This window comes from Microchirus variegatus (genome assembly GCF_963457635.1).
Source record: "Microchirus variegatus genome assembly, chromosome: 1".
Lineage (NCBI taxonomy): Eukaryota > Metazoa > Chordata > Actinopteri > Pleuronectiformes > Soleidae > Microchirus > Microchirus variegatus.
In genome coordinates this window covers 40139168-40153338 of record NC_139802.1, presented here as the reverse complement: position 1 = coordinate 40153338, position 14171 = coordinate 40139168, and the positions used below count along the sequence as shown (strand labels likewise).

At 41.4% G+C, this 14171-nt stretch overlaps 2 protein-coding genes across 2 annotated transcripts; one reads left to right on the top strand and one right to left on the bottom strand.

Moving 5' to 3' along the window:
* Nucleotides 1-604: 604 nt before the first annotated feature.
* ch25hl2 (cholesterol 25-hydroxylase like 2) lies at nucleotides 605-1504 on the bottom strand (the record flags this gene model as incomplete). Its single annotated transcript, XM_083888897.1, has 1 exon — nucleotides 605-1504. The coding sequence occupies one exon, from the start codon at nucleotides 1502-1504 to the stop codon at nucleotides 605-607; it is 900 nt and encodes a 299-aa protein (XP_083745023.1).
* Nucleotides 1505-9832: 8328 nt separating this feature from the next.
* Nucleotides 9833-13098, top strand: s100z (S100 calcium binding protein Z; the record flags this gene model as incomplete). Its single annotated transcript, XM_083886842.1, has 3 exons — nucleotides 9833-9958; nucleotides 10048-10241; nucleotides 12940-13098. Exons 2-3 carry the CDS (start codon nucleotides 10101-10103, stop codon nucleotides 13096-13098), a joined length of 300 nt encoding a protein of 99 aa, XP_083742968.1. The 5' UTR covers nucleotides 9833-9958; nucleotides 10048-10100.
* Between the last annotated feature and the right edge of the window lie 1073 nt (nucleotides 13099-14171).

The following is a 14171-nucleotide window of genomic DNA, read 5'->3' as shown; positions in this document are numbered from 1 at the left end:
CTCTTTTTTTTTTTTGCAGTCCAGGCTCACAGGAATACAAAAGTCAATACACAACACACCGAAGTATGTATTAAGTTTGGCAGCAATAGACTTAAGGTTGTGTTCTTTGTTTTGGGGGAGTTTAATAATGAAGATCTCTTCCCGTAAGAGCATTTTGTCTGAGGGAGTGGGAGCATAATATGATGGATTAGTATTGCACCCACGCATCATACTGGGATGCAGCTAAAAGAGCGCTATTCATGCGCGGGAGTGAGAGGGTCGGTGCCGAGGAGGGAGAGAGAGGGCTCTGACGGATCTCACCATCCAGCATCGGCAACATTCTCAACTGGACGAGCACAACCAATCTTGAATAAATCGATCAAATAATAATTTTTCACAGTTTCTCTTTTAATTTTTCACCAGGGAAGCTAAGAAACAGTGATATAGTGCAACAGTGCATTGTTCTTCTCATACTTGTTAGTCATAATCAGATGCTAAACTTTGAAGAATATCCGTGGTCTGTTAGAAAGCAGTGGAGGATATCACAACGGAGAGAGTGGGTTTAATAATATAAGAGAGAGAAAGTGTATAGTGCTGGAATAAAAGAAGTGAGAGAACGAGCTCTTCAGTCTTTACTCCCCTTCGGCTCGTCTGGCTCTGCAGCGACGGAGTGGCCGGACGGAGTTGGCGTGGTGTGGGTTCCCGCCAGCCAGTCCCAGTGTGCAAAAAACGGGGCAAAGTTAGTCGCAGGACGCTGGTGGTGAGCGTCGTGCTTGGGTGCACCGCCCCAAAGGCCGAAGGGCACCAAGTTGTGCATGGCCCACGGGAAGTCGTAACCGCAGTGGTCCTCGGTGGACACGTACACGTTGAAGACCATGAAGCCCCATGTGGTGAGGCAGTGGCACCGGAGCAGGATGGGGTCCACCGTAGCCCAAAGGCCCACGCAGAACAACTCCCAGCCGGACAGGTACTCGGTGACCAGGCTGAAGGGCTGGTTGTACTGGTGGTGCACGGCGTGGAAGGTGCGGTACAGCCAGGGAATCCGATGGTGCAGCAGGTGCCACAGGTAATACTGGAAGTCAAAGACGACCATGCAGCCCAGGATGCCCAGGAAGAAGCTCCAGAGAGTGGGCGCTTCGCGAGGCAGCGGGGTGGGCGGTCTCCACAGCCACTGTGCCACCGCGGCAGGAAAGATGTAAAGCAGGTGGTTGTAGACGGTGACGCTCAGCGTAGTCCAGATGTTGGGCCAGGTGACTGGTCTCTCGGGGTGGAGCCTGTGGCGGTTGATGCACGGCCAAGTGGGAGCCAGCAGGTCCAACGCGGTGTAAAGACCAACCAGGAAGAAGTAGGTGGTGACGGAGAGGACCACAGGGAAGAGAGGGCTTCTCAGGAGGTCATGGTGGTTCTGATTGAGGTAGTCCCAAAAAGGCTGCAGGACTAAGTTCTGGGACCGACCCCCAGGTTCATTGTCCACATTCGACATCCAGAAAAAAACCTCGGTTCTGATTACCCTGCCTGTGCTCATCACTAACACAGCGTTTCTCGTCCAAGAGGATTATTTTCTAACGAGAGCCAGTCGAGAACAACAAAAAAGAAGAGTCTAAACAAATGGAGAGGTCCAATCAGCGTGCTTGTATTGGCTAAGCAAAAGCAAATTGTCTGGTGAGGTTGTGCCAAATTGGTCTGGAGGGGGCTGTCTTAGCTTCTTATGTATATTCAAGCCCCACCTCCACCCCATCCCAACACCCCCCCCCCCCCCCAAATTTCAAAAGACGGCACTCTGTAAAAAGGGCTCTTTTTCATGGTGCTAGGACCAGCGCCAGGACTCAGGAACCAGGCCACAACAGTGCTCATTTTTGACCCAAATCATGGAGCGAATGCTTCCGTCCGTGAGCTCGACTTTGTCACAGAACGAATGGGGGCGGCGTCTTATTTTTTTGTGAATATCAACAAAATAAAGAAAATTAATGGAGATGAAATACGAGATAGTAATCAGCCTCTCTGCCCCCCCCCCCGCCCCCCCCCAGACATAAACGCACACACAAGCCCAAAAGAGTAATTAATCATAAGCGAGCTGTCAAATATGGGACACTGTATTCAAAAGCACTTCCTTTCCGACTGTTGTTGTTTGCTTATTGCTCAGTTTGAGTTTGTTTATAGAAAAGAGTTTTCAAAACTGACTTTGTTTCCATGGTGTGACCCAATAATTATGAGCTTAACTGAGGTTTTAATAATATCAGGTTTCAGAAATTCTCGTGAAATTCTAAAACTAAGCAAAACTAAGGGTCTCTCACTGTGTCTTTAGGTGAACGTTAAAGCTGCAGTGAGTAACTTTAGTGGTGATAAAGTAAAATTCTGCCTATTTGGTCTTAGCGAATAGATAGAATGTAGCATTATTTGTATACTGAATCCTTCATTTGAAAATGGACTTGTGTCAAGCAAAACTATCAGGATTGTCAGAGTGTCAACAACAGGTAGGCCGCAGCTCATTTTCACACGATTCAATGCAGAACATGGTGTCCGTTCACCAGTACGCGAGCACATATTTATTTAGCATTAGCATGATTACTATTTTGCGGCTAACTTTGCGTACCTATATCCAAAGGTAAAGTAGCAAGGCTACGATTAGCATAAGTGGCGGGCTAACATAATACAAACACTGTGCAATCTCATGAGGCACAACACGGTTTTTTTTTATCATTAGCATACCTAGCTTTTTTTGTGACCGCCAGCCACGCCAGTGACAGTCACAAAACAGCTAGCTACGCTAATGCTAATTGAAGAAAAAAAAAAAAAATGCGTTGTGCGTCATGATGTTGCACAGTGTTTGTATTATGTAAGCCTTTAAGTTCCTTATCATGCATAACCATAACTGAAAAATCTAATTCAGCTACCACTATAGGAAAACATACTTCCTACGGGCACTGCACTAGTTTAGTAAAAGCACAAGTTGAAGTGAAGAAAAGTAGCTTGTTTAAAATGTACTTAGAGTAAAAGTTACTTAAGGTTGATAAAATCCTAACGATATACGTCCCTACATGTAAGTGGCGTTTAAAAACAAACAAAAAAACCACACACACATACACAGCCTTGAATAGGAAAACACAAGTTCACACTGAACATGAACGGTCAGGAACACTCTGTGATTCCTCTGATTGGCCAATAGAGGGCAATAAAACTCAGGTTTTCACCAAAGATGCACACTTAATAAAATAATGAATGAATGAAGACGATTGTTTCTGTGTTTTGAGCAACTAACAATGATTTGTTCTTCAAAAGCTGTGGGAGAATCAGCCCATGATGAGTGATGTACGGGAAGCACTTTGACAGTGTTAAGATCCATGAATGGAGTTTTGTGTCAACACTACAGCTGATGAAACCTTGTCCTGTGTAAATCTGGACTGTTGGTCTTGTGCAAACACCGCAGAGGAGGCTTTTCAACGGATAACACAGCAAACTGGTTTCACTGGCACTGACGATGCAGATATCTGTGTATTTCATGTGAAAAGTGTGATTCAGGCTCGTGTCCATGTCACAGTGGAGTGAAAAACATGAAAAAAACCTAGAAAGGTCTTTTTTTTCTTATCAACCCAACACTGCAATTTATTAACTTTGCAAAACCTCTGTCGTGACCTTCAACCATGACCTTTTATTTACTTGTCATGCTTTGATTTAGTTGGTATTTCACTATCCAAATTGGGTTGCTTTTGTCTTGGTGTCAAATTTTGTGGATTTAACTCCCTGTTTTATGAGTTATAAGTTTGTGCTGTATCATTGCCACCCCCCCCCCCCCCCCCCACCCACTATGATTTCTGGGATCTTTTTGACTTTACCCTCGCGCCCTTTCGTTTTTGCCTGTCTCTGCTGTCTGTTTGTCTTCTGCGCCTGTGTGACGCTAATTAATTTGTATTTTTTTTTTTTTCACTTGCACTCTCCCGTGAGTTGTGCTGCTCTTGGGTCCTGACGCTGAGGAAAATCAAGAATGCATTTCAACAGTGGCGCAAATTACAGTAAAAGAGAGAGCAACGGGGGAATGGAAAGTGAGTTAAAGAAAAAAATAGCTAAACTAAACAGTATTTCAGAAGACATGCATTTGTTTTCGGCTCAGTCACTTGGACTCGAGAGCAGGAACATAAAGATTTAACATTAGGTCTCACAGAATTCTCACCAGAATTGGAAGAAACCTCAGCATAGCACTTTCATTAAGCCAATTCATACACAAATGAGGACAACTTCCTGCTAATAAAATGAATCCGCAGACACTCTTAAAAATAAGGTTTCCAAAAGGATCCTTCCACAAGGGCTGACGTTCTACCTGGAACCCATTTGCTTCTGAAAAGAAAGGGTTTTTCAAGGGTTCTTGGTAACACTAATGGTTCCAGTAAGAACCATTTTGATCCAGAGAACCTTTTAAAACCCCTTTCCTGAATAAAGGGTTTTAAAAAGGTTCTTGGTGGAACCTTTATAAAAAAAAAAGGTTCTACCTGGAGCCAAAAAGGGTTCTCCTATGAGGACAAGCTGAAGACCCTTATAAGGTTATACTTAGCACTTTTATTTATACAATCATGACCTGGCTCATAAAGTAGAGTATAAATAACTATTAGCTCAAGGCAGAAGGTCTTCCCCACACTCTTAGAAATAAAAGTGCTAAGTAGAACCGTATAAGGTTCTTCGGCTTGTCCTCATAGGAGAACTCTTTTAAAACCCTTTATTCAGGAAAAGGGTTTTAAAGGGTTCTCTGGATCAAAATGGTTCTTACTGAAACCATTAATGTTACCAAGAACCCTTGAAAATCCTTTTTTCTTCAGGAAAGGGTTTTTCAGAAGCAAATGGTTCCAGGTAGAACCTCAGCCCCTTGTAGAAGAAACCCTTTTGGAACCCTTATTTCTAAGAGTGCAGTCTCATCACGGTCCTCAAAAAGAATTGAAAAATGACTGTTGGCACATTGTCAGAAATGATAAGAAGAAGGATGGATGAGGTCAATAACGGACCACATTTTGACTCTTGACTCACTTGTGTGTTGCCGCCACCTCATCACGGTGAGAGTGTCCGTGAGGCGCTGACAAGGTGTGAGACTCCCCGATTCACCTCAGAGTGTGAGTGTGTGAGCTTATCCTCTGCGCTCTGCTGCCACATGGTGTCCACCAAACACTGCACAGGCCCATGTCTGCTGCTTCTGCTTCTGCTTCTGCTTCTGCTTCTGCTTCGAGCCGAGATCAAGATAGTTAATGGACACGCTTTAGCGTCTCTATCGCGCTCTCAGAAGCAGACCTGACATTTAGAGAATCAAAAGAGCGACGATGCCAAAAGAAAATAGGAAATAAATCAGATTTGTTGAAAAATAAATACGATTTATCTTACTGAACTTACAGATGCCCAACTAATCAATGTATAAAAATAAAAAGCTGTTTTTATGAGGCAACCTTTTCTCTTTTATCCGTCTTTATCCGACAGACGTGCTCCACAATCAGTCAACAGATTAAACGAGCAGACCCCTCTGTTCGAGACATCTTAATATAACCCGGATAAAAGTATATAATATATATATATATATATATATGTGTCACATCCTATTACCTTATCAGTTACTTAAAATCCACTATTTATGACCAACCATGATCGATACGTTCTAAATTTATCTTTGAGGTAGGAAGTGACGAAGAACTATATATACATATATATATATATATATATATATATATTATACCTCCGATGTCAACTAAAGTTGTATAAAGTGTGAACATGAAAGTTTGTATAATGATAATTTGAATAATGTTCATATAAAAACTGAACTCACCAATATTTGCGTTAAAAATATATATTTTGCAGACTGCAAATCACGTTTTGGCATGTGGCGCCACCTACAGCCGTCTACCAATCATTGCAGTCAGTAGAGTCTCATCTGCCGAGCAACCCACGGGTTGCCAGTTACGTTTGAGCTACGATGGCGGAGAAAAAACGAAACGTAAAAAGACCTCGGTGTTTTGAATTTGAGTGTAGTAACCGTTTTTGGCCACATTCTTACATATGGCGCCTTTAATATTAGAATCACAACCGTTATGTGCCATTTATAACCACTACAGTGTTTTATAAATGGTTTATAACACACTGTAGTGTAGTTGTGATCAACTTGCGAATGTATTTATGTGTAGAAAGTATTAATCGGTAGAAAATGAATGATTGAAAAGACTAATACTATAAATACAGACTACAATTGGTCACATTGGAGCGACCTGGGGCCCGTTAACAACCGCGCCGCTGGCTGGTTTTCTCACACAGCGCTGACAATGTGTCAGCGACTCATACGGCCACACTTCAAATATGAAGTGTTACGAAAGCTCTCTCACAGATTCATTTACCTTGCCAGACAAAATAATATAAGGTTTCTTCAGCTGCAGTTACAGCATGTTAAAGAACTGTGTCATGAAGGGTGAGCGAACAGTCACCGACATGACATTAAGACTGAAATGCCATTTCACCACTACATTTCTCAACGGCATTTCGGGGGGTTGTGGGCAGTGATGTAGACGTGTGAAAACATCCTCATAAACGTGTTCCCGTTCCTGTTTTTTTTTTTTTTTTTGCTGCTCAAGGCTTTGCGACAGCGCTGTGTGTCAACAGCACTAAAGGTGTGAGAAGGAAACACCTTCAGGAACAGGAGTCACGTCTGAGTTCATCAGCAGGTGCAGGACTCAGTGAGAGTGGAAGACGTCTTCACCTCCAGGGGGCGAGATATGTTCAGGAAGAAATACAAAGTTTGAGCTTTTTTTTCAGTTGAAAGTGCCATTAATGCTCTTTGTGATGGAAGGGGTCACACGGAGTTGGCTAGCACTGTTGCCTAGCAGTACTTCCTGGAAATATTGAAAAAGTTCTTCTTTAACAAAGCTGGGGGTTATAATCTGAGGGGAGAATTTAACTTAGAACATCAGCGGGCACTGTGTACAAACACATGGAGGAAGAAGGGCTTTAACATGAATGATTTATGTAGTTATTTAAATTTGACTCTATTTATTTTCTATTTTGTAAATATGTAAATTTGGGTTTGATGGTAATTGAGTAGTGGAGAAAGGGCGGTAGGTTTAAATAAGCTTATGCTTCATCCTACATGTTATTATTGTTTTGACTATCATTGTTGTTTGACTAATTGACCCATTGGTTTTGTTTGTTTGTTTTAAGTTTACTTTCTTTTGAAATAAAGCATTAATTCATTCATACATGACTTTTTTTTTTTTTATACAAGCAATTGAATACCGGGCAAAAAAACCCATCATATCTTCATGAGGCAAAATCTGTTTGGTTTTTTTTCGTGCTAAACTAGAAAAGCACTCGGAGAGCACAGACCTACACCAAGGCAGCTCAGCCCCACCGCAAAATAGCGATACAAAATAGCGATAGCGTCTACGGATCACGCCCCAAAATTCAAATGAATCACTTGTTCCTGGTTCCTGAAAATGTCATCCAAATCCGTCTGTGATTTTTCGAGTTATGTTGCTAACAGACAGACAAACAAACAAACAAACAAACAAACTCTGGGGAAACCGTATACCTCCTTGTAGAGGTCAACAATAACATTTTATACAAAAAAAAGGGGCAAATTTGCATCTGAATTGTGCATGACTTTGTCATTTTTCTAAACATAAGCAAATTATTAACTCATTTTTTAATTAATACCGGACCAAATATTAATACCGGCGAACCAGTTTTGTCCCAAAGGCCACCATTTGCTGACCACTGCTCTAAATTGTCCATGATGATGGTAGAGGATGGTTGACCCAGCCTTATCCTCTATGTCTTCAGCTCACCGTGACCCTCATGTGGACGATAAAGCGGTAAAGCAATGAATGAATGAATATGAACGGAATATCTAACACCAAACACATTTGCTTTGGACTCCAAACATCACGGTATTTGACACGGTGTCCGTTTGCGTCAAAGACAGACGCTGAGTGATGTGCGGCGGCCGCGAGGGGGGGAAACTGTTTCATCACCTCGACAAATGGAAAGTTGCGGCAGTGACATCCCCAAAGGGGCTGCAGACTGAACGGATGTGTTGTTCTCCACTGTCAGGTTGGACACTGGGGGGGTGGGGGTTAGGTGGATCACGTACACGAGAGGGAAACAAAATGACAGATGACGAGTGTCGATGAGGCGCCGTTTATGTGACAAGGTCAAAGGGAGAAAGGGACCTGGAGGTTAAAAAATAGAAACAATAGAAAATTGTACATTTTTTAAATTTATCTGTACACAACATGAATGTGAAAATACACAAAGTGAGATGGAAGGAGTCAGACTGTGAACCTGTGGGAATTATGTGACGTGAGACTGAGATTAACACAGAATATCGACGATTTTTACACAAGCAGTCAATAAGAGGAAAGGCAAAAATAGCAGGATGTTGAATGAGAATATTTATATTAAGACACAACAATCTGATGAAATAAATTGATATGCCAGAAAAAAAGATTTGTAAAAATTGTTGTACAACAACGTACCGTTTATCTAAAATATCAACGCAGTATTTTCAGCTTCAAGCCACATACTCTATACTTACCATACAAAACATGTTTGTGTTTTTCCAGTAATATGAAATCAACATATTTCAGACTTGGGAAAATAATAATTTTGACATTTTGATTAATATTTAAATATATTCAGGTCATATATCTCCAGCATCATAGTCCTGCACCACCATCCTTGAACAGCTTTTGCCATATAATAAAGCCAAAAAAAGGGTAAAAAAAAATATAATTCAGTGTTACTTTAAGTTATGTTTTCCTCTGTTTGAAAGCCATAACTGAAAATGAACGATAAGGAATTTAATGTATGTTATGTTTCATGGAATTTATTCATAGTTTCCCTTTTTTTATGACATCCTCTACACTCTTTGAAAAAAATGTGCTAAGTAGAACCATATAAGGTTCTTCGGCTTGTCCTCATAGGTAGAACCTTTTTTATAAAGGTTCCACCAAGAACACTTTTAAACCCTTTATTCAGGAAAGGGGTTTTAAAGGGTTTTCTGGATCAAAATGGTTCTTACTGGAACCATCAGTGAAAAGTTCTATTCTTGGCTCCACAGTGCAGCACAGAGTTCTACACAAACTTCCAGCCTCAGAGGATTTATCTGTCCAGTGGATACATGTTATATATGACAGCAATGTGCCTGCTAGAGCCTGCAAATGATCACTTTTCCAAATGCTAACCCAGTAGCCTCTGTAGTTGATCTAATTTCCTGTCCATTAAGTTTAATTTTACTTTAAATTTTTAAGGTGGACCTTTAAGGTGGACTTAAAGAGATACTACTAAACCGAGCGTTCTGAACAGGGCTGTTTTGGCAGGGTGATTGAACTGCTGTGGTGCTTCATCCTTATGGTATTTTGACCAAAGCATGTCACAGACATGTTCATTAGGACACCAGGGAACTAGGTTAACTTGGAGAAATAGGGTTTAATGAAAGGTGCCTCCAAATAAAATGCATTATTATTATTATTATTATTATAATAATATGTGTCCTTTTAAATTGAAAATAATTACTTAAACAAATATAAAGGGAAAAAAAAAATGCTTCACTGAACCTTTAATAACCCTGAGCAAAATACCTCACAATGATCTCAGGTAATGTTTCCACTTCTCATTAACTACTATGACACAGTTGCTATAATTTCCCCCGCTAAAAAAAGTCTCGATGACACGGGCGGATGGGAGCCATAGAAACACTGGGCCTGATGATTACCCAAGGGGCCTCCGGGGGGGGGGGGGGGGGGGGGGAGGGGTGGGGGTTACACTGGTACATGTGTTGTTTTTCACTTAACCTCAATGATTAGGACGTGGAAAGAAAGACAGTTACCATGGGCGTCTCACCTGTGGAATTAATTATCTGACACACAGACAGAGGAAGGCTCACTTTAGCCTCTCCTCGTTTCCTAACAAACAAGCTCTGCCCGCGACGCCTCTCGCCACATTCGCACAGGACTCTAACCAGGTGAGAACACCGTCCGCTTTCCTGCAGTCTTGACTTCATCTGACTCCATTGAATGTTTTTAACCGTGAAATAATATTTTCCCAATTCAGGACGCAGCAAAAGCTTTTTTGCTCCCAGCTCAGAAAAAATAAACGAGGAAAAAATGCCGAGCCAGCTCGAGGGCGCGATGGACGCGCTGATATCGGTTTTCTACAACTACTCTGGAAACGAGGGCGACGCGATGAAGCTCAACAAGGGCGAGCTGAAGGAGCTTTTGAACAGCGAGCTCAATGACTTCCTCACGGTATTTGACCTTTTCTTTTCACTTTTCACGGCGGGTCAAGTCCCTTGAGATTAAAACCTCCTGTTTCAGGGATGGCCTAAAATCCATCATAACAAACGTATGAAGCTATTTCCAAGAAACACTCAGTCACAGCTTCATTTGACACGTTTTACTTAAAAATCTTGGAATGACCGTTCCGTAGCATTGGTTTCCAACATGCTACGTCAAAATAAGACTAAAAAAAACCAGCCGTATACTTGCTTTTCGATAAGTAGCAGAAGCTCTGTAAGGTTGGTGGAGGAGGTGGAAAACATGCAGAATAGCCATCCTCTTGTCTTGTCTCCGGGAATGAACGTTCCGCAGCGTTGTTTTCCGAGATGCTACGTCAAAATAAGCCTCATTTTGATGATTTAAAAAAAAAACAGCCGTATACTTGTTATGCTTTTTAATAAGTAGCAGAAGATCTGTAGGGTTGGTTGGTGGAGGAGGTGGAAAACATGCAGAATAGCCATCCTCTTGTCTTGTCTCCGGGAATGACCGTTCCGTAGCGTTGTTTTCCGAGATGCTACGTCAAAATAAGCCTCATTTTGATGATTTTAAAAAACAGCCGTATACTTGTTATGCTTTTTAATAAGTAGCAGAAGATCTGTAAGGTTGGTTGGTGGAGGAGGTGGAAAACATGCAGAATAGCCATCCTCTGGTCTTGTCTCCGGGAATGACCGTTCCGTAGCGTTGTTTTCCGAGATGCTACGTCAAAATAAGCCTCATTTTGATGATTTAAAAAAACAGCCGTATACTTGTTATGCTTTTCGATAAGCAGCAGAAGCTCTGTAGGGTTGGTAGAGGAGGAGGTGGAAAACATGCAGAATAGCCATCCTCTTAATTACTGGGAATGTGTAAAAGCACCGAGGTGTGACCTTTACATTCTCGCCGTATTGGCTCAGATCTTGTATAATGACCAGAAGTGAACAGTGGCTATTGAAAATCCCTGCTCACTGTCTTAAAGGAACAATGAGAAAATGCCTGTTTGTTCTCTCTCTCTGTATATATATATATATACTAGGAGAACTCAGCTCTCTGACCTTGTTCAAGGAAATCACTTTTCTTATCCACCGCTATCCGTCTGTGATAGTGTAACTGCCGGTGGCGCTCACGCCGCAGCACTGTGGGGAAATAAAGAATGGGACAGATAAGGGTGTTTGCAATATAATCCTCGGCCCCCTGAGCGCGTCTGATAGCGGATACGTGCACGCGAGGCCGCCGTTTCCACAGTGATTGAGACCAAAGTGTCGGACCTAAAAAACCCTCGAAGATTATTTTTTCCTTGTTGTCGTCCTCCTCATATGGTACGGGAAGCCTCAGGTGCTCTAGCATCATCATCACCATCATCATCACCATCACCAGTGGCCCGTATCGCCTCCAAATATAGACACCTCCATGATGTCATCACATCCCCACAGGCTACAGTCACCTCTGAGAATAGACGCAGCCCCACGAGAGAGAGGCCAACATTCTCCCTCAGTCTTCTTTAACAATTTACCAGTGGGTAATATCGATAAGGTGCCTTCTAAATTAGTGTTTATGATTAGTGTACGGTGCGGTTTAGCTTTTTAAATGGCCCGTTTAGATCATTTAGATCGTTTCCTTTACACTCTTAGAAATAAGGGTTCCAAAAGGGTCCTTCTACAAGGGCTGAGGTTCTACCTGGAACCATTTGCTCCTGAAAAACCCTTTCCCGAAGAAAGGGGTTTTTCAAGGGTTCTTGGTTCTTCCTGTAAGAACTATTTTGATCCAGAGAACCCTTTAAACACCCCTTTCCTGAATAAAGGGTTTTAAAGGGTTCTTGGTGGAACCTTTATGATAACCCTAACCCTAACCCTGGAGCCAAAAAAGGGTTCTCCTATGAGGACAAGCCTAAGAACCTTATATGGTTCTACTTAGCACTTTTATTTCTAAGAGTGTAGTTTATTACTTAGTTTTATTTCGGTTTACGTCACTGTACAAAACACCTTAAACCTGTCTCATTCCCTCAGAAATCTCAAAAACAGACAATTTTTTTTGCATCTACTTCATTAAAAAACTGTCTTACATTGTTTTTTATGTACGTGTTATTGTATAAAGTATCCATGTGTACATTTATATATTATTCACCCTATTGTGTTTGTATTCTTGTTTCTATTCTTATTTAACTGAAGGGGACAGATAAGGGTTTGCTGCCGCTTAAGGGATGAATAAAAAGTGCTTATCTTACCTTATCTTATCTCCGTTTTTATTTGCTTTAGGTGATTATTCATGTTTTTGAAGCATTAATTTCAGTATTTATAGCCATATAACATAGAGTCACATGTACTGTACGCTCCGCCCCACCATCCCTGCTGAGGGTGGTGTTGGAGTGGGTTTTTAATTAAAAATATTGAAAGTCTCACAACATAACGATCACACGTAAGACCACAAATCCCCCGTGGATTTAACCGGAGCAGTAAACGTCTTGGCGGCGATCAGCCGCAGCTCACGGGTCATTAAACATCGACATCGTCGCCGGACTCAGGTGGACACATTCAACCTCGAGTCAATCCAATAACAAACATCCGCTCATTCTACACGTGTCAGATATTTCTGTCCTACAGTGTATAGGCAATTATACGAAGAAAAAAAAAAAATCACTAAGACGTTCCCCTTGTTTGTTGGATTAATGTTCTTTTCTGGTTTCTCCGTTCAGTGTCAGAAGGACCCGAGGATGGTGGAGAAGATCATGAACGACCTGGACTCGAACAAAGACAACGAGGTGGATTTCAACGAGTTTGTGGTGTTGGTGGCCGCTCTGACCGTCGCCTGCAACGACTTCCTCCAAGAGAAGAAGAAGAAAAGCAAGAACTAAGAATATCTGGCCCCAAAAAAACTGTAAATCTCCTTCAACTGTTAAAAAATAATAACTATAATAATAATTATAATAATAATGATAAGTTGTTTTAGTATTCCAGACAGTACAGAATAATAATAAAAAAAAAATATATAGACTGATTTAGGCACTGCTTTTCCCAATTTTCAGCCTGGAGCTGTTGAAGACGGACTTCGTGATTTCACATTAGTTAAATGTGAACATTTTTGTGATGTAACTTGTTTTATCCCAAACTTTTCTTTTAATCCATATATTATTCCAGTGGTTGTCTTTGGGGGGCGTCTGTTCGTCATCTGTGCATCATTTTCCTTATCTTTTGTCCCACGCAGCAGACGTCCCCGGTCAAAAAGCTTAGAAAAGATTAGAAATGTCAAATGTTCACAATGTCGTATTTTACCCTTCGAGGCAGCCTGGTGGTCACTCTCTGATGCTATACCTTTAGCAGAAAAAAAAAAAAAAAAAAAAAAAAAAGACTTCTGTCCCTTTTGTCAGTCTGGTCTCTGTTGTTCTTCTGTTTGTGCTGGTGCAAAGTTAGACTCATGAAAAAATAAAAACTGGATGGATATTGTTCTGTTTTGTGTCATTGATTGCCCCCCCCCCCTCTGCCATGGTTAGAAATATTGAATGTGAACAGTCACATGTGATAAATCCCAGACACAATTTAAGAATGATTTTGGTTGGAGACCTTCATTCTAACGGCTGTGATGTCATGGAGACTTACTTCAGTCCAGAGTCACGTTATAGACGACCTTTCACGTCTTCACAAATCCAAAATTTGAAAATTCCACTGTTCTTCTACAGCATGACCATGTGTGTCCCATGATTGTTATATTTGGGCTGATTATAATTATATGGTTTATCTGTGGTTTTCCATGGTGCCCCCGCCTTTGTTTGCCCACATCCAGCCCATGTCCAATTAATTCTCGTCTTAAAACTCACTTTTACTCCTTGGCTTTTAACCCAGCCTGAGAATTGTGTGGTCTCTGGTGTCTTTTAGTCTTTTTTATGTCTCTTAATGTTAATTTAGGCTATTAGCGTTTTGTTTATTTAGT